The sequence below is a fragment of the Cynocephalus volans genome, chromosome 5 (genome assembly GCF_027409185.1).
Source record: "Cynocephalus volans isolate mCynVol1 chromosome 5, mCynVol1.pri, whole genome shotgun sequence".
NCBI classification, from domain to species: Eukaryota; Metazoa; Chordata; class Mammalia; order Dermoptera; family Cynocephalidae; genus Cynocephalus; species Cynocephalus volans.
This window is the reverse complement of record NC_084464.1, coordinates 156,761,240-156,782,132: the sequence shown is the minus strand read 5'-3', so window position 1 is coordinate 156,782,132 and position 20,893 is coordinate 156,761,240. Positions and strand designations below refer to the sequence as shown.

At 47.7% G+C, this 20,893-nt stretch overlaps 1 protein-coding gene across 4 annotated transcripts in view; it reads right to left on the bottom strand.

Moving 5' to 3' along the window:
- The window catches only part of SYTL3 (synaptotagmin like 3), a 70,137-nt gene that overhangs the window by 17,494 nt on the left and 31,750 nt on the right, over positions 1-20,893 (bottom strand). For 3 of the 4 annotated variants that reach the window (XM_063097254.1, XM_063097255.1, XM_063097257.1), the window contains 3 exons: positions 19,508-19,586; positions 15,818-15,942; positions 8,588-8,722 (listed from right to left, as the gene is read on the bottom strand). In XM_063097254.1, coding sequence (XP_062953324.1) covers positions 8,588-8,722; positions 15,818-15,942; positions 19,508-19,586 — 339 coding nt within the window. The remainder of the gene's footprint in view (positions 1-8,587; positions 8,723-15,817; positions 15,943-19,507; positions 19,587-20,893) is intronic. The other variant, XM_063097256.1, reaches the window with a different exon arrangement.

The window sequence follows — 20,893 nt, the reverse complement described above, 5'->3', positions numbered from 1 at the left end:
TACGTAAAGTTCTAAGCACAGCACTTGACCCACGAGGAGCTTAATCAGTGGCGCCGCTGTCGTTGTGACTATGATTAACACATACGTGCGTAGCGTACCCGAGTCCCACAACTCAGAGGAGGTGAGGCTAACTTTGTTACCCGCATTTGACAGATGAGGAAACCAAAGCCCAGTGGGTAAGTCACTTAAAGTTATAGAGGGTTGGGACCCACTCCCCGGCCCCCCAACTTCTGAGGGTGTATGAGGCAGCACACCCACCATGCCACAATATTTACATAGAGAATTTTTAAATCAAAATACTTCCAGTGCCTCCTTTATTCACTAAATATTCACTGAGTATTTATTGAGGATTTACCGCGTGCAGGCACAGAGTGAGGCTGGAGACACTCCGGAGGGCAGAAGATGCCCAGTCCCTGCTCTCGTGGAGTGTCCAGTCTAACGGGAGGCAGAGAAGCGGGGACAAAAGCAAGGCTGATGCTGTGTCATGAAAGCAGAAGAAAGCGTGGGTCACGAGGGAAGGGTGGTGGCCGTGCTGGCTGCGGGGAAGGCCAGGTGAAGGGAGGCTGCAAAGTATCGCTGGAGCCCATGATGTGCAGGTCGCTGGGGGAGATCCAGGCTCTCCTGGAGGGCGTGGGGTGGGAAGGCGGCCTGGGCTGGGCTGTGACAGGGAGCGGGAAGCCAGATGACACCAAGTGCACACGGCTCAGAAAAGTTTGGGAAGTAGGGGAGAAAAATGTGATAGGAAGCTTGAGTGAGGTGTTTTGTTTGAATACGTTTAAAGCCAGTGGGAAGGACACAGGTGAGCAGAGACTGAATATACGCGAGGGAGGGACGAGTGACAGAATAAGACACAGAGAGGGCAGGAAACGGGGGCCCAAGAACCGCCGGCCGCTGCTTCTGCCAGGGTGGGGAGAGGGTGCAAGGGGGGCGCAAATGTGGGTGCTTAACTGTGGTATCAGAGGATTAGGGAATTCCAACCTGATTATTTTATTCTTTCTTTATCTTTTTCTTTCGATTTTTATATATGTTATATTTACATATACATACATATTTTTTTCTTTTTTTGTAAAGTAGAAAGGAAGTTCCATTTGTTGAGAGGAGGAGGAAGAGCGAGAGGAGAGGTGGGAGTGTGGAAACAAGAGGTTTGAGAGTCTGGAGGTGTGAAGCGGTTCTCGTGGAGAGTAGAACAGGGAGTTAAGCAAACACATCTGCTTGCTGGGCAGTGCTGGGGGCACGTGGAGGGGGTGACAGGTGGGGCTGCTGATTAGGCAGACCTAGTCCCAGGACACCCGCACCGAGGGGACAGGTCTGCGCGCCTGCACGCCTTGCCCTTGGGCGCACGGCTGTGCGGTGCAGGTAGGAGGCAGGTGTACAGCTGGGCTCCTCCAGCTTGGAGCCCAGAATTATCAAGCTTCTGAGAAGCACTATAATTCCTCATCCTTTCTTTTATAAGTAGATAAACAGAGGTCAAGGCAGTTCGAGACGTACCTCAAATTGCCCCGCAAATCAGAAGCGGACCTGGGCTCCTACCTCACTGGGCCGCGATTCGTGCAGCGCCTCCGAGCATTTCAGCTGCTGCATCTGCCCGGCGTGAGCGGGGAGAGGGCGCGCCCCCAGAGAACGAAGGGAGAGCAGAGCACATTCTTTGGCAGCCGCCTTCCTTCTGAGATGACTTACGAATCTACCCCCACCACCCTGGCAGTGCTTCTGGCTGTGTTTTCCCCAGAGCGAGAACGGAGCTTTTGAGCAGGTTGCAAACTTTGAGCAGCAAATCCAGCCAGCCAAAAGGTTCCGGCCCAGAAGAGCAACTAAAAACTCAGCCTGACTTTTTTAGAGCTATTGGCGCTGTCTGGGTTTGAAAGAAAAGTCTGGGCAAAAGCAAAGGAGAACTGTCCAAGGCAGGCAGTGAGCATTCTTGCCAGTGACTTTCTCTGAAGGTCACAAAGTCATCTACTGGAATTGCAAGCACAGCCCCCATGCCCCTTTATTTACAGAGGCAGAAAACTAGGAGTCAACCAAAACTATGCTATATTAAAAAGAAAAAAAAAAACAAATCCTGAGGATCCAGCACATGCTGAGAACATCCCATCCAAGTGGTTGAGATGGTGGACAACAGAACCAGACATCTTCCACAGCTCCTGGCCCTGACACTTAGCAGCCGTGTGCTCTCGAGCAGTTTTAAGCTGAGCAAATTATTTCCTTTGTTTTTCCATCCTTTTTTTCTTTTTTTGCTGTGAAATCTATAACATATGAAAGAAGACCTATAATACATAGGTGTAGTTAAACAATAATTATAAAATTAACACCCATAAGCCACCTCTCAGCTTAAGAAAAATAACATCACCAGGACCTCGGAAGCGCCCTTTGACCCCTTCTTTATCAAATCCTCTCTCATTCCTGTTGCTGGGTAAACACTCTTTCAGAATTGTCTGCTAATCATCCTTGAATTTCTTTATGGCTTTATTATACTCACATATGTATATATCCCTCAAACAACTTTTTGGTTAGTTTTGCCTGATTTTAGAATTTATACAATTAGAATCATACTGTGTGCATATTCTCCATAACTTACTTTTTCTCGACATTTTGGTTGCTGCCAATTTTTCAAAATTAAAATAATTATAAACAATGCTGCTTTGGATATCCATGTATGCACATTTTGGGCAACATTCATGATAATTTTTAAAGAATATTTCCTGTAACTGAGACTGTTGGAAAGAGAACATGCATTTTAAAGATTTTTGGTATATATTGCTAATTGCCTTCCAAAAAAGTCGTAACAATGTCTGTTCACCCCAGAAGTTTATAAGAATGCCTGCTGCTTTACATCCTTGCCAACACGGAGCTGTATTATTCTTTAAATTTACTAAAGTAGTCCCAAAATAGCAGCTTGCTTTAATTTTGCACTGATTTGACTACTTGGGAGATTGAGCACTTTTCCCTATTTATTGTCTGTTTGTGTTTATAAGTGAAGATTTTATAAGCTTTTTGCAGCCCCAGCTGCTCGTTTCTCAGAGAATGTAAATCTCTCTCAGAAGGGTGGGCAACGACTTTGGGCAAGAAGCAACAGACAGTCACGTGCTTTGCGGGAGTTCAGTTTCCTGAGACAAATAAACACTGCTTGGGTATAAGGGGCACAGGTTACAATTAAACACATAATCATTCAATCTCATGATTATAAATTTTAAGGGCACAAATCAGAAAACTTCAGAAGAACAGAGCCTCACTGAATTAGCACTATGATTTAGAGGGGCCATCCTAAGCAGCAAAGAGACGAAGATGGATGTGCTCCCCCTACCTGTCCCTAACTCAGCATTAGGTCCCCATGACTCTTACAGGTTTTCTAGATGTGGCTCAGCCCCAACTGAGAGCAGCTGAGCCAGGGTGGCAGGGCCAGGAAGACCACTCAATCTAAGAGTTCAACAAACCCTGTGGGAAACCAAGAAAAGCCTGGTATTGAAATAGAGCTCCCCAAACCCTTATAACTACTACACTATCTGCTTCTGTAGAATTGCTTGATTAACCTAAGTAATTCCATTTTACCACCTGTCTGACCTGCAGACTACCACCCCACTTCTGCATGAGAAAGTGTTGACCTCATACGAACAAAAGCCATTGCATAGAAACAGGAGCCACACGCGGTGAACTATCACACGGGAGCAGGAGCCACACGCGGTGAACTATCACACGGGAGCAGGAGCCACACGCGGTGAACTATTACACGGGAGCAGGAGCCACACGCAGTGAACTATCACACGGGAGCAGGAGCCACACGCAGTGAACTATCACACAGGAGCAGGAGCCACACGCAGTGAACTATCACACGGGAGCAGGAGCCACACGCAGTGAACTATCACACGGGAGCAGGAGCCACACGCGGTGAACTATTACATGGGAACTGTCACACGGGAACGGGAGCCACACGCGGTGAACTGTCACACAGGAACAGGAGCCACGCGCGGCGAACTGTCACACGGGAACGGGAGCCACACGCGGCGAACTGTCACACGGGAGCGGGAGCCACGCACAGCGAACTATGACACGGGAGCGGGAGCCACACACGGCGAACTATGACACGGGAACGGGAGCCACACACAGTGAACTATCACACGGGAGCGGGAGCCACACGCAGTGAACTATTACACGGGAACGGGAGCCACACACGGTGAATTATTACATGGGAACATCCACAATGAAAAGTTGTACGCTCGATTGCTCGAACGGCTCATTCTTGGCTTCTGTGACTTAGCTCTCTAGCTTGCTTTTTGCACCTGGACAAACCCGTGTGCCAACGGGATATAGTTTTTGTTTTTAAAAACCCCACAAGACCAATGCCCCAGGCCGCTCTTCCTTGGTTGCTCCTTGGGAGACGGTCGCTGGCCAGCTGGAGTGAATAAACTGCCCTTTTCAGCACGAGTGGCCTGTAAGTGCACGTCTTGAGGGAGGGGGCCTCACAACAGTGTTGACTCCCAGGGCCCCTGGGTTGAATCGAAGTTCTGCAGTCACTGTGGAACCTTAGCAAGGCACTTAACCTCAGTGAATCTCCGGTTCTTCATTTGTGAGATGGGATAACAGCATCTACTACAAGATCGTGGTGAGAATGACAGACGTGAAGCACCGCACACAGGCTTTCAATCAACCGTAGCTACGTCGCTATGATCAGGACGCACCCAATCATTCAACAGATATTGACTGAGGGCCATTGCAGTGTCAGACACTGCTCTAGGCACTTGGGGATGGCATTCTAGTGGTGAGGTGGGGCAGACAATGAACAACCAATCAGCTGGTTATACAGCAGGTGGAAGACGACAGAGGGATGGATGACACAGAGCAGGGAAGGGAGATAGGAGTGGAGAACAGGACAGGGGAGGTGAGAGGTGGCCTTGGAGCAAAGACCTGGAGGAAGGGAGCAGGGGACGTGGTAGTGTCTGGAGAGCAGTCACAGAAGCCCCCTGAGGCAGGATGTGTCTGGGGGTTCAAGAACCAGCCAGTGGCCACGTGGGTGAGTGGTGAGTGAGGGGAAGAGGGCAGAGCAGGAACGGGCGGGTCGTACACAACCCCATGGACCACCGTGGGTGGATCCAAGCCAGTGTACTTGACTATGGGTTGGTTCCTGGGGCTTTGAAGACATGATTCCAGCCCTTGAAGGAGCATAGGGTCCAATCTAGTGGGACACCGTGTAGTTCAGGGTAAACTGCCCCTTCAGCTCTCTGTGAAGGCTAGCCTCGTCCTCCCAGGCTAGCCCTATAAAGGCTCAACCTGGCTGGAATCCTTGGAGTCCTCCAGTGCCCTGGGGTAGGGGCGAACCTTCTAGTGAGTGTTGGGAAAACACCCCCAGCAGCCACTCCACACATGCACTGTCTCATCCCACAGCAGAGTTCAGCTCTAGGAGAGAAGGTTCTGGAGCTGCCCTGGCCTACCTGGCCTTCAGAAAAGTGTTTCCTCAGGCCTTTCATCTTTCTGAACTATTCTCAAAGATAAACAATACCTCGCCATGAAGAAAGGTGCTAAGCCATCCTCAAATACAAGCTCTCTGAAATATCCTGGCAGGACCCTTCCAGACTTCTTGCAGCTTTAGCTTGTCAAATGAAAAGGGCATCCAAGAGGCAGAGGCCAGGGCCTACTATGGTCTGAACGTGTGCGTCCCATAAAGTTCACATGTTGAAATCCAACCTCCAAGTCCCCCAAACTTCATACATTGAAATCCTAATCTCCAAGGCAATGATATTAGGAAGTGGGGCCTATGGGAGGTGATTAGTCAGGAAGGCAGAGCCCTCGTGAATGGGATTAGTGCCCTTATTAAACAGGTCCAAGGGAGCTCCCTGGCCTCTTCCACCATGTGAGGACACAGTGAGAAGATGCATCTATGAACTAGGAAACGGGCCCTCACCAGACACTGAATCTGCTGGTGCCTTGATCTTGGACTTCTAGCCCCTAAAACTGTGAGAAATGAATTTCTGTTGTTTATAAGCCACATAGTCTCTGGTAGTTTGTTACAGCAGCCCAAAGAGACTGACAGGGCTCCAGCAGTCAGAAAGTCGGGTCCTGGCTCTGCTACAACCTACTGTGTGGCCCCAGCAGGTGGCTGCAGTCTGCAGAGAGTTGAAAGGGTTCCAAAAGAGGCCATGTGGGAATGGTATTTGCATTTGAGAGCTAAATCCTGCTTCCTAAGCAGCATGGACTTCAAACCTGTTTGAGAGCTGGAGGAAACCGTGAACCTTTTTTCCAGGAAAGCACGCAGAGGCACAGGCACACGATGTTCTGGATACTGTCCCAGAGAACCTGGGGAAAGAGCTGCTACTCCAGGTGCCTCCTAATGCACAATAATAGTATCCAGACCAACGTGTCCAACGGAAATATAATGTGAGCCAAACATGTAATTTAAAATTCCCTACTAGCCACACTAAAAAAACCCAGGTGAAATTAATTTTAATAGTATATTTTATTAATCCAATACATTCAATTCATGTCAACGCGTATCCATATAAACATTATTAATGAGTTATTTTACTTTTTTTTTCATACTAAGGTCTTCAAAATCCAGTGTATCTTACACTCACAGAATATCTCAATTTGGACTAGCCATATTTCAAGTGCTCAGCAACCACAGGTGACTAACGGTTACTATACTGGACAGCACAGCCCTAAATTATTCAAGAATCCTTAACAAGTTACATACTTGACTCAAGGTGTGAAATGGCCAGGGCTCAACTAGTGTTTCTCAAACTTGACCGTGCATATGAATCTCCTGGGCTTTTGTTAAGTTATACCTTCTAACTCAGCAGGTCTGGGCTAGGGCCTGAGATTCTACATTTCTGACAAGCTCTCATATGAGGCCAGTGCTGCTGGGCCCCACATTTTGAGGAGTGAGGGTGCAGAGCAGTGGTTTTGATGGAGGCAGGACTACCCCACAGGAGCTAGTGAAGGGGCGTGTTGGGGGCTGCTAGCATGTAGTGAATTGAGTCAAGGATGTTAGCTCTCCTTCAATGCATGGCCTGGCCTGCTCCTGCCAAAGTTCTTAAGTGTTCGACTGGACATTCAGGGAGATGGGGGAAAGTCCATAATTATCTGAGCAAAACATCATTTTATGTAAAAACACAACCTGGTCAAGGCACAAATTGGTTAAAGGACTTGCTCTAGGTCACATCCCTTGCTACTAAAGGAGCTAGAACGTGAACCAAGTCGGCTTCTAGAGGCTGGGTTCTTACACTGTATTACACCAGAGAATTCACACATTCACTTCATTCTCAAAGCAATCCAGTGAGATCAAAAAGAACTCTCATACCCAGTTCCAAGAGGAGGACTCTGAAGTTCAGAGAGTTTCTGTAGTTGTCTAAGGTCATATAATAAGTGAAAAAACCATAACTGTTGCTATATGGCTTGAATGTTTATGTCCCCTGTGAAATTCATGTGTTGAAACTTACTGACCAGTGTGATGGTGGGAAGGGGATTATGTCATGATGGTGGAGTCCTAGTGCATGGGGTTATGCCCTTTATAAGAGAGGCTTCACACAGCATTTGACCCTCTTGCCCTTCCATCCCTTCCACCACGTGAGGACACCTAGACGGCTCCATCTATGAGGACACCAATCCTGCAGGTGTCTTGATCTTAGAATTCCCAGCCTCCAGAACCATGAGAAATAAATTTCTGTTGTTTATCAATTACCCAGTCTGTGGTCTTTTGTTATAGCAGCACACACGGACTGAGACAACCGTTCACTGAGACCTCACGACCCCTCATCCAAAGCTCCATCTACCATACTGTATATCACAAAGTCAGTTAATTCAATCAATGTTTTTTAATAAGCGAGCAAACTAACGAATAAATGAAAGAATGATAAAAAAAATGCCTGCCTATATAAAATACATTTAAAACATCACAGAGCAATTTCAAAAAAGAAGAACCAAGTTGGAAGCCTCACACTATCCCACCTCAAAACTTACTACAAAGCTACAGTAATCAAGACAGTGTGGACTTGGCCTGAGGCTAGACAAAGAGTGGAACAGAATAGACAGCCCAGAAAAAGACCCACACCCATGTGGTCATTTGACTTTCAACAGACACCAGAGTCACTGGGGCAAATGGAAGTTTTTTCTAACAAATGGTACTGGATTAACTAAATATCCATATAGTAAAAAATAAGCCTCAATCTCTACCTTACACCATTCACAAAAAAATTAATGAGCTGAAGCACAGACCTAAACATAAAAGCTCACCTTTTATAAAGCTTCTAGATGAAAACATAGGAGAATATCTTCATGACTTACAGACAGGACACAGACAGAGCCATAAAAATTTTTTTGATAAATTAGACTCCATCAAAATTTAAAACTTCTCATCAAAAGACACCACTATTTTATTCTTACTCTCTGTATGTATGAAAACATTCACTAGATGTTGTAAAAAAGAAAAACCAACCTCAAAATAAAGCAAGGTTTTGCCCAGCTCCCAATCTAAGTAAAATATTACTTGCAAGCTGTATTGTCATGCTACAGTTTATCTCACAAGACAACAGCTCATTTGACCCTGGTCCGCCAATGTCATAATAACCACGCATCGTCTCAAGAGCATTGGAACAAGACTCACGTGTCTCAAGCCTCCAGAGAACAAAGTTCTGGGCATTGGACTAGATGAAAGACTCTCTTGCTTCGAAACAGGGATAGTAGAGCGTTTCTGATCCTCTTGATTGAGAGGTTTCAGAATGTCTGCTGTGCTGACCCTCTGGAAAAGGAAGAAAAAAGTTAATATTATAGTCTGCATCCTAGTTTGATTTTGTTCAAATGAGGTGACTTCAGCAAGCACAGCCAACATCTATTACCTGATGTTACTGCTATGCAAACACCTGGTTGCTGAGCAGGAGGACACACTTGAGTTTGGGTAAATGCACACACACACCTGCAGAGCCCTGAGGCAGCACCACCAGGGCTTTGGGAGAATCGTGAACAGCCATGGGTGGGTTACTTATGGATTAGTGAAAGTCTTAAGAAGTCCAAATTCTGGCTTTAGTGATGATCCTGGCATTTAATCACATGAAATATATTATTCAGCCTGATAAGCAGAGTTTTAGCTCTAACATACCTATAAAAAGGGAAAAGTCAAAATATGTCTCTAAATTTTATTAAAATAGTTTGCTAATAGTTGTCATGTCTATAACGTATACAGCTGTGCTTTCTAATATGGTAGCCACTAGCCACATGTAGTTATTTACATTTAAATTCAAATTAATTGAAATCAAATAAAATGATAAACTCAGCTCAACAGTTGCACTTGACACATTTCAAGTGCTCAGCAGCCATAGGCAGCAGTGGCTACTGTACTGGACAGTTCAGATGAAGAATGTTTCCATCATTGCAGAAAGTTCTATCAGACAGTGCTAGCAGGGAGCAACAGACACAATGAGCAAGTTGGGAAAACCTCCTCCTCGCTGAAAGTACAGTTTCCAAATGGAGACTTCAGGTTTTGATGTTGGGTTGGAGGTAGAACTCAGAAATACAATAGTTGCCCCATAGTCATAAATTTCAGGAATAAAATACTATGTGAGAATATTAGAGAAGAAATGAAATGATTACTCCACATTATTATTTATTCTCTCAATTCCCAGAGTGTCAACTCAACTCCAACAGACCTTTGTTAAGTAACCACTCAATCCACCGTGGAAGAGAGGAGAGAGGAGGTGATGCAGTGTCTGCTGTCCCAGGGCTCCTACTAGCAGAAAGACAGATGCACCATCAAAGTGGAGGTGCCAGCCAGGGGGGTGGGAAAGAGGCGAGGGAGAGGTAACTCAGAATGGGGGCATCTGGGACAATCTTCAGTGGGAACATGATCTGAGTGGGGTCTCGCAGGGTGGCTGGGGAAAGACCGAGAGGTAAGGACCCCAACTGGACCAGCCCATCACAACAGTCAAGTAGGGGGCAGGTTCCTAAACCCGCAGACTCAAGAGCCAGGGAGAGACCTGGGCGTAGAGATCGTGAGCACACAGGGATGTGCAAGGTTGTCCGAGGGGACACTAAAGCCACAGGGAAGGAGACAGAGGGCCGGAAGAGCCCGTAGATCCAACAAGAGGATTTCAAGAACGGAGAGTGTTCCAAAAGGAGAAAAAGGTATGAGATGAAGCTCACCTGCAATTAAAGAAATGCAATTTTTTAAATTGCCTGTCAAATTGGCAAATATTAAAACAAAGTTTAGTTTTCCAAGGTGAAAAGAGCTATGGAACAGGTGTGGTGACGGCTACACAACATTCTGAATGTATTTAAAGATGGCTAAGATGGTAAAATTTTACTTGTATGTATTTTACCACAATAAAAAAAGTGGGGAGAAACGGTATAAAGCTGAGCACTGGCAAGAGTGCTGCAAACAGGCCACGCGCCGCCAGCGGCTGCAAATCCGCCATCCTTAGAGAAGAGCAACGTGGCAGCATGAATGAAAAGCCCGAAAAAATAGCCGTTAAAGACGACAGTACATATTTGTTGACAGGGAAAGAATTAAAACATAATTTTAGCTTTTTTTTTTTTTTTTTAAAGAAAAAGCAAATTACAGAAGTGGGTGTGTGGCGTGCTGCCGCCTGGTTATCCCCCACCCTCCCCTGTCCCTCCTCCTCGCGTCCATGTCCTCACCGGCAGCAGGCACGGGCTTATCAAAGAAAGCAAGAAAAGCCACTTTTCAAGGAAGGAATGGAAGTCTGGTCAACTGTGTCCAACGGGACAGCGCAGTTGAAGAGGGTGATGACTGAAGAGCAGCCACTCCTTACCCTTCAGGGAGTCCCCGGGACTTCCCAGAGCCAGTGTCACAGGGGAAAGGGCAGATTCCAGGAGGTCACCAATGAGCGGGAGGGAGGGCAGGGAGGACAGCACAGCAAGGGCTGGAGGCGACAAGGCCTCCAGGAAGAAACTGCAGGAGCAGCTGGGCCGGGAACCTCTCGGAAGATGGAAGTCATTCATATATATATAAATTTTTTTTTTTTTTTTTTGGCAGCTGGCCAGTATAGGATCCGAACCCTTGACCTTGGTGTAACAAGGCAGCGTTCTAACCAAATGAGCTGACTGGCCAGCCCTGCTCCTATTTTGTAAGGTGGGGAAGATTGGGGCCTATTTCACGTTGAGCAGAAACGATCGGAGAGGAGAGATGGCAGCTGCAGGTGAGCGGGGCGGCCCTGGAGGAGATTCAAGAGGTAGGAGACCCAGCGTGGGGCGCCCCTGGGGAGGAACGAGCATCTTGGGCAGGAGAGAAGGGTGGCTGAGGATCCAGAGAAACACGAGGCGAAGCCAGAGGCCCTCCTGCTGCTGGGCTCCCATCCTGTGAGGGGTCGTGGAGAACGTGGAGGATGCAGGGAAACTGAGGCATAGTCGGCCAGGGATGGAAAGAACAGGATGGAGCTAAATAGTAGTGTGAAGCTTTGTACCGCCCCCCGGTGTTTACTGTGGATTGGGTGGGGCCCCCACCCCCCATTCATATGTGGAAGCCCCAGTGCATGGTACTTGGAGATGGGGCCTTTGGAAGGTGACCAGGGTTAGGCAAGGTCATGGAGTGGGGCCCTCATGATGGGCCTGATAGGATTAGAGCCCTTGAAGGAAGAGACACCAGAGAGCTCGCTTCTTCCCCCTCTCTCCGTCTCTCTCCCTCTGTCTCTCTCCTGCCCCCAACAAGAGAGGACACAGCAAGAAGGTGGCTGCGACCCAGAAGAGGGCCCTCACCAGGGCCTGAATGTGCTGGCTCCAGAGCTGTGAGACATCAATCTCAGTCACTTAAGCCACTCAGTCTACGGTATTCTGTAGTAGCCAGAGCTGACTAATATAGTGTTCAATATACATTTTTTGAATCATAAAAGAAATCAACAGAAAGTTCCAAAAAAGAACAAAAAGAACTATCTTTATAATAGAGATGATATGGCATGTCAAATTCATAGTCGGGAAAGACTGTGCTTCTAAATATGTCAGGACTCTGGAAAACCTTTCATGATGCTTAAATGCAAACAAATATTTCAGAATGGTTATCCAAGTCACTACTATTCTGAAGGACATACCTATTTTGACTGGCGAAGGAATCCAACTTGAAAATTTGTGTGTTAAATTTTTCCCCCAGTAAATTCCGAAGGATTTGGATGACACTGTCAGATTTGGTGTCCTAATAAAGGGCTTATCAATGTCTTTAAGACAGGGATTTGTCCCCCTGTGATTTTTAATGTATTTCAGTCCAGTTTTGGCCAGATCACACAGAAAAGTGCTTGCCCCGAATGAGTTCTGCTCTGCAAAGAGTTATTAACATTATACAGGGAAAGACCGATCAATGTTAGGTTTCATCTGATTAGATTATGGACGCTTGAGAACCAAGTAATATGTGCCTTTGGGGGTTTTGCTGATCCTAGATAAGAACATAGGAAATAAGAGGAAGAGCACATGTTACTGCCTCTGAGACTCCAACTTGGGGTCGTCTTTTAACATAAATAGTGACTCAGGTACCAAAAAATAGGCAGGCTTGGCTGGGCCAACAATACATGCTCTGAGCAATGGTAATTCCCAGCTGAAAAGTGGACCCCTCTCCTGGGACCCCCAGAAGGATCAATTACCCTTTCATCTGACAGTGAAACGTTTCATGCTTGTGAAACGAGACTGCTGCTCTCCTCCCCAGCTCAGCCAGGCAAAGCCACGTGCTGGGGTGGGTTGTTTCTCTGCATTTCAAGCATCCATGGGAAAAGCTCCCCATAACACAAAGGAGACTAGAATGAAAATCCTCTTCCTTCACCTCTGTCCTCAGTCCCCCTCCCCAGAGAGACCCCCAGCTTTTTAAGCATCCTTCCTATTAAACAGGTGCATGTTTTTCGGGCTAAACAGAGGAACTGCACATTCATAAGATGTACAGTAAAATCCCACTGGAATGCCCCTGAGAGAAGAGGTAAGAAGAATTCACTTCGGAAGAATCCTGGCCCAGATGCTTAAGTGAGGGTCTTTGCAGGAGCATTTTCAGAACATGTAGTTCAAACTCAACAGTCAGAGAAGTGACGTGGAAGAGATCCTGAGCTGTTTTCTCAATTGACATCCCTGAGTCACCATGTGGTGTTAAGAAAGTTGTCTACTCCTTCTGTGCCTCAACATAGCCGCCTGCAAGGTGGGCCCCAACGTCCCCTGCTTCCAAAGGGCACTGTGTTGTGTCGATGCTCCAAAGCGTTCCGATGAAGACAAGTGAAATTTTTGTGAGCTCACCAGCTAGGGCACGTGTAATTGCAGTCTGACGAATGTCCTGTTTAAGGACGTGCTCCCTATATTCCAACCCAATAATTATTTAGCATTTGTAGATCATGCTGTGATTGCTGAGTACTTTATAAACATTTGGCTAAATTGTTCCTTAAAACAGCCATATCCTCAATTAAGGTGGGGAGAGAGAAGAACTGCAGCAAGTTGTAAGCATGTCCTGCTGAGAGCGTGGCAGTGAGGTGGCCGCACACGTAACTGGGAGCTCTCTATCCATGGCCTCCTCCTTCCTATGCCTAAACTCTTAGCCCATCAGACAACCTCAGCAGCTGCCTGGCAGGCTCTGCTCCACGTGCACATGCAGCGAGGGAGGAGACTGCCGAGGATGTCCGGTTAGGTCCACACTCAGAAGGCCAAAGCTAAGCCTGAGGGTACTCAGGAGGCCCCACAGCACAGCAGATCACACCACAAAGGGGAAATGTGCTGCACCTCTCTGAGCAGGGGGCTCTGGGGGTAGCCTGGAGCAGGCTCTGCCTGGCCCTTGTCATCTCTTTGCCCCAGTGTCCTCGTCTTTAATGGGGACAGTAATAGTACAAACTTCCTAGAGTTGTTTTAAGGATTAAAAAGGTTAAAAACCTCTAAGGGCTTTGCACCAAGTACAGTGCGTGGCACGCTAATCCTTAGTCAGTGTTACCATCCGAGTGGCTGCACCTGACCCAGACAAGTAAGAGAATTATTCGCACTTCCAGAATCCCCTTCCTGAGCCCTTCTTCTTTGGTAGCCCTCATTGTCCTTCCCATGCGGGACACGGAATGAAGCGGTTAAGAGTCTAGAACTTAGACTCATACGAACGCGGGCTCTGCTCCTGGCTCCATCTTTTATTAGCTACGTGATGTTAGACAAGTTGGTTAACCTCTCACGAAAACTCGATCTTTAAACTTAACCCTTATCGTGGAAGTAACGATATTTTTCTCGGTATCTTTGTAAGAATTAACTGTAATCAAGTATTCAAAAACGCTGCCGTCTGCCCGGAATGTCACGCTTCATGAGTGACGCTGATCTTCTCCCCCGTCATTTCACTTAAGGAAAAAGAGTTGATTCTGGGACGGCGGTTAGAATCACACTTACACGGACCCTGGGAAGCCAACGTGAGCTCACGCTTAGGTTGCACTTTAGAATTTCAAAAACCTGCCAAATATGTTGCAAACACTCTAGTCACCTGGCTCCTAAAATGTGGTCCGAGGAGCAGCAGCATCAACTTCACCCGATCCCCAGGAGCTCGTCAGAAACACGCCTGAGGTTCCGCATCTCATGCCCACCCAGGTCTACTGACGGGGAATCTGCATGTTAACCAGAGCCCGAGTGACTCCCATACACCCAATACACCTGAAAGTTGAGAACCACTGTTCCAGAGTGCAGCCTCCAAACCAAGACTGGGTCAGTTCAAACCCCAGCCCACCACTTTCTGGCTGTGTAACCTCAGGCATGTGACTTAATCTCTCTAAGCCTCAGTCTCTCTAACTGCAAAACGGAGCTACATGCAATACCTACCCCATAGGGAGGTTATGAGGATAAAATGAGACAGTCCTGGTGAAGCTTTGAGTGCAGTCTGGCACCTAATAATAAATGCTGGCAACTTGGATAATATATTTAGATTACTATATGGCAAATTATATATCATCTCATTGGACATTTACAAGAACCCTGTACTGTGGGCAAAACAGGCATTCATTATTATTATCTTCATTTTACGGAGGGGCATACTAGGCTCAGGCAGAGTGTAGCAGACAGAGGCAGGATTTGAAATCCTGACGGTGTGTCTGGAAGTTGCAGCAGGAGAGCAGGGCTAACCTCACACCCTTGCCTAAAGAACAATCTGTCTGGGGACGTCTTGAGTGGAGCCCACAGTCTCAGAGAAGGGGCACCTTCCCTGTCCAGCTGACCAAGGCAGTCCCATCAACCCTGCAAACAACTGGTGCTGGCACCTCCCCGGCCAGGCCACTGCAGCTGGACGAGAGCCCAGGTTTTCTGATTGTCAAGTCAGCTTTCTCTCATTCCCCAGTGAATCCACCTTGGGCTTGCTTCATCTTAGTAGAAAGCCAGAGTAATTATATCCCTAAAAGTCTTTACGAGGTGTATCTGTGGTTTAGATACCTGGGAAGAGCCCCCTCATGCTCGCACATGATTATGCAGCACTTATGTTTCCAACAGTTTCCATCAGAAACAAAGACAGAATTTAAGCAAAGGTTGTTGGTCGTGAGTGGAGGTAGGAAGGCCTCTCCATCCTCAGTGAGGGACTCACAGACCCCAGGAATAACGTGGCAAGTGTCGGCCACGGCAAGCCCTTTGCCTTCAGTGTGACCTTGAAAAAGTCAACACAAAGAAGCCTGGGGCTCTGCACTCAGCGGAAGGCTTTCCCTGCTATGAATGGTTTTCCAGATCAGCTTCAATTCTCGCCTTCCTGGTGCCAGGTCTGCTCACATAGAGGACCTTATGGTTACGTTTTTCTGACTGCTTAAGGTTTTGCTACAAAACACAAGGAAAAGTAAATTCTCAGAGAAAATGGACTGGAAAGTTCTGAAAAGACAACATGAAGGCAATCAGGCCAAAGGCCTGGCGGGCCATGGGGTACCCTGGTGGTGACGTTGACAGCAGTGTCAGACTGGCTCCGTCTCTCCGTCCGGCCCGCACACTGCCCGGGGCCCGTGGCTAGAAGATGTTTCTCAGAAGTCATGTCACTCTGGGACTTGGAGAGCTCTAAAAAAACAAATACAAGGGATGACATGCAGCTTTGCCAAGACTTCAGGAAGCCTCTTCTGGGGTTCCCTGCAACCCACAGACCCAAGGTCCCAGGAGGGCACGATCTACAGAGGGGCAAGGGCGGCACGTCCACGAAGCACAGAGGCACTGGGAGGGTGACCAGATCCTGTGTGTCGGACGCAGGGCAGGAGAAGGGCTGCATTCCTTCAAGGGTCTCCCTGTGGTCACACTGGTCACATACCCCCATGGCAGAGCCACCGTTGGGGTGGGAGTTAAAGCAAGTTCTTCCCCCAAGTTCCTCTTTGTTGTGGGCCACACGTACAAGTGCACGCTCCTCTGAACACAAAGACAGCAGCTGCCAAGCAAGCCGGCTTTTTAGGGTTCCTTACAAAGCCTGTATGACTAAATACCATTTCTTGTGACTCTTTGAAGTGAGTTGAAAATAAGATTTAAAGTGTCCTTGAAGGTTTTGTTTGTCTTGCAATATAATAGCGGTCTGGAATAAAGACAAATGGAGTGTGAAGGAAGGAATCCGCACACAGACATGAGAGAACCACCTTCAAGATGACGTCTTCCTCCAGAAAACAGCTCTCTTTTCCCAGGAGAGCCTGGTTTCTCTCAAATGTGCACCTGAAAACTATCTTTAGAGCAGTGCCACCCAGGAGAGATGTAATGTAAGTCACATATGTATGTGATTTCAAATTTTCTAGTAGCCACATTTTAAAAAGTGAAAAGAAACAGTGAAATTAATTTTGATTGTTTCATTCAATGCAATGTCTAAAGTATTAAGACATGTAAACAATATCAATATTACTTATGAAATATTGTACTTTTTTTATACCAAGTCTCCAACACCAGGTGTGTATTTTGCTCTGGCAGCACATCTTGCAGCCATATTTCAGGGGTTCAAGAACGCTGAGTGGTCAAGGGCTACTGTAAGGGAAAGCACGACTCCACCACCCCTGTCTTCTGATCCGTCACTGAGACGTTACTGCGTGAAGCCCTATCCATTTGCTATTTATTAGTTACCTCCTGCCTGTGCTGCCCAGGGCTAAGTCTCAGGGCATCTCTCTTCCCTAGAGAGGGAGACCCCACACATGCCCTCCCAAGGCCCGGGGCGTCCAGCTTTTCCCAGAGGATGCCTCTGAGCTGCTCCTCTCTGAAAGCAATGTCATGCCACGTTCTCAGGACTACCATCCAGAAACGCTGGGCATCTTTCTGTGCCTGGCAGCTAGAGAGACACTAGCTCACACCAGGTTCTCAATGTCAACAAAGGAAAACCCTCCTCACATGGCCAGATCCCAGCCTGGGCTATGGAAGGTGTGAGACGCTCTCATGAGGCTCTCTAAGCCCTCGTGAGCTGCTGTTCCCCCAGCCGTCTGTTTAGTGCCCACCCCAGAACCTGTGGCTGTTTAGTCCATTTAAAGTTCACAGACTGAGGGGAGGAAGAGCCTTCCTAAGCAATTCCAGTTCTAACCAGTAAGTTTATGTGTTGGTATTATTTGGGGGAAGGAAAAGGAACCCAGAGAAGCACAGGTTGCTCCTGAGCAAGAATCAATTTTTCTTATGCCCTCTTCCACTTCTAAGGGGACTACAGTGCTGAAATCTCCTAGCAATCAAAAGGGCTGGAATAACTCGTTTCTTCTAGCTGTTGGATTTCATCAGGCAACATCAGCAGAGGCTGCAAATCTGGGTCAGCTGTCACAACCCCTCGGAGGCAAGGCATCCTGGGCCACCAGTCCCAGAAGAGTTGGGGGCCTTCCACAGCCCCACCCCGTGGACCCCAGGTGCCAGTCTGACTTCCTCCCCACCAGAGTGAGGCTTTCCTGTGTACCCACTTCTGTAGGGACACAGGCAGAAAAAAGCCCAAGAGGGACATGTGAAGAATGGCTCAAACCTTGAAGAAATAGGAACCAGCACTCCCAAGATGCCCCATGTGCTGCAGCAGCGACAGGGTGAAGGGTGTGTGTCGCCATGTGCCCCACCCCCGTGGAGCCAGCAGGAAGCACTCAAGAAAAGTCAGGCACACATCATTCCCCGGAGCCAGAAAGCTAGGGGTTTTTTCTATCCCTGCCTCTGCGCCGATGCGGGGGGCACAGGTTGTGGGGTTTCGGTTGACTTCCTGTACCTGAGAAGGGATGCTGCTTTGTTCTAGTGAATCACCACGCTGCTCAGGGATTAGCTCTGGTTGTCCCCCTGGAGCTGGCCAGTCTCTGGCATGTGAGCAGATGCCAGGCTATGGGGTGGCCATGCAGTGACTGGGAGCACGTGCAGCACACCTGTGTGTGCAGGGAGGCAAGCGTGCAAAGCCCTGTATCCTGACTCTCTGGGTTTCTGTGGCTGACAGATGACAGGGTAACGTCAAGGCTCTGATTCCACGGGATCAGCGGAGGGAGGGGATTCATGCAAGCCACCTGGATTTGGCTGTGCTTTGAGAAAGAGACGCAGAGAAGGTCCGACTGGAAGAGTGTCAGTGGGAAGAGCTGTCAGCGCAGGGTGCAGGCAGCTGTGACAGCTGAAAGTCGCATCCCAGGCTGGTGGGCACAGAGAGGCATTGTCAGAGAGCCCAGCAGGATGGGATTTCAAACCTCCAAGCACTAGTAGCAAATGGCCCATGGAATCCAGCTGCTTCCCTCCCTTCTGGAAGAGAAGGGGACAGACCAATGCCTGAGACAGTCACTGCTCCTGCCCATCTAAAGAGCGGTGCTTTGACTTCGATTGTCATCATGAGACAGTGAAGACAGGACTCGTGTGGAATACAGATGACTAATTAAAATCAAACAATAAGACTGTCTCGGAGCCACGGTACAACAGTGAGACCATCCTCAGGCAACTGTGGAACGAGGGAAGATGGATAGAAGCAGAACAGAAACACAGTGAAAGAGAAATGGCTGCCCGAGGACCCCAGCCCCAGGAAGGACATTTTCTAAGTGCCTGGCCAGCCTGGGCATCTCAGGAGGCATGATGACGGGGTCTCTTCTCTAGGACTTGCTTTTTAAAATAAACAGGAAAAAAACTATCCGAGCAGAAAGAACACTGAAAGAGACAAGATTGCAAGCGGTGGTAGTTCTGGGTTCTTGGGATCTGCCAATTGCATGATTCTTGCTATTGAAGAAAATTCATTTACCAAGGAGAAAAAGAAAAGGGAAGCAATCGATGCCAATGACAGGTATTGGGTCCCACCCAGCTCAAAAGTTTCTGGTTTTAGATTCATTGCAATTTTATCTTCAAGTTTTTTTGTTGTTGCTGGTCCTCAGGAAAGTAAAAAATGTGTCAAGCTCCTCTGCCCATGGCACTTAGCTAGGCAGGTTTTGGCAGGAGTAGGAGGACTGAGCCAGCCCAGTGGACTCAAATGGGGTCCCCGCTTCCCACAGGAACCAGAGACCTGCTCTGTGGGTGAAAAGACAAAGGGCCGGCTGCTGAAGCTTTCCCCGGGTCCAAGGACAAAGTGAGTGGCCCATCCCAGGGACAGTCCCAGATGAGGTCACCAGCCAGGCCTCAGCCAGGGGTCTCGGCTGGCCTGGGTGGTAGTGGGCGAACACATCATGCAGCATCCACTTACTTTTCATGTGGGTAGTAACAGACAGAAACAAATTTTCCATGGACTTATTAAATCCTTTAAACTGACCAAGCTCCTGTAACTAAAGCAGAGACAGAAGGAGAGAGAATGAGAGTTATGTTTGCTGACCTGTGTTTGCCCCATCAATCTCCAGGCTGCCAGCCCTAAACACTGGCAGGTGGGTGTGGGTGCTTGGCTGTGTGTGGGTGTGGGTGTACGCATGCATGCCTGGAGGTGCAGGGAGGGAGGCATCCTCTCTACTTGGCATCCTCCTCTGTATTTTGACAACCACATTAAAGGAAGGAGCATTATCAATGGGTTGTGGACAAGATAACAACCACCTCTTATAAATGGTGACTGACATTTCATTGGCTCAAAGATTGTACCCAAGTAAATTGCTTAACCTCCTTTCCCTCATGGCCCCACCCCAACTCCATGCAGAAGGGATATCAAAGCAGACAGAATGCATGTGACACAGGGGCTGAGGGTGGTACAAGGCACAAGGTGACCAGCCTGAAGTCAAGGAGTTCTACCTCCCAAAGCAGAAGAGAGAAGAAAAATGGAGAGAAGACAACAGGACACAACTTCCCTCTCCAAGACTCATCCATCCACCCACCCACCCATCCATCCACTCATCCATCCTTCCTTCCACCCAACCATCCATTCATCCACCCATTCATCCATCCACTAACCATCCATCCACTCAACCCATCCGTCCACTCACCAACCATCCATCCATCCACCAACCACCCACCCTCCAACCATTCATCCACCCAAACATCCATCCATCCACCCATCCATCCATCCACTAACCATCCATCCATCCACTCATCCATCCTTCCTTCCACCCAACCATCCACTCATCCACCCATCCATCCAACCATCCACCCATTCAACTAACCATCCATCCAACTATCCATTCATCCATCCACCCACCCATCCAATTGTCCATCCATCCAACAACCATCCATCATTCAGTAAATATGAGTATGTCTTGAGCACACAGGAGTGACTTCAGAGAATTTAAAATCTCAAGGTGAAAGTAAAGCAGGATTTTGGAGGTGAGCCCAGAGTCTCAGTTTTAGATTGGAAAAGAACGTACATATGCTCTCTCTCTCTCATGAGCAGACATATCTATTCTCTCATATACAGATACAAGGGTACTTCAGAAAGTTCACAGAAAAATAGAATTGAAAGATAATATAAATTTTTCTATGAACTTTTTGAAGAACTATCCTCATATAATTGCTCCCTTTAATTCACAGAATAATAATGAAGATGATCAAGATCATAAGTTTCCACGTCTATTTTCAGCTTCCAAGTACCAGCATAGACATTATTTCATTAATTTCTCACAACGGCCGTGGGAGGCAAGCCAAACAAATATAA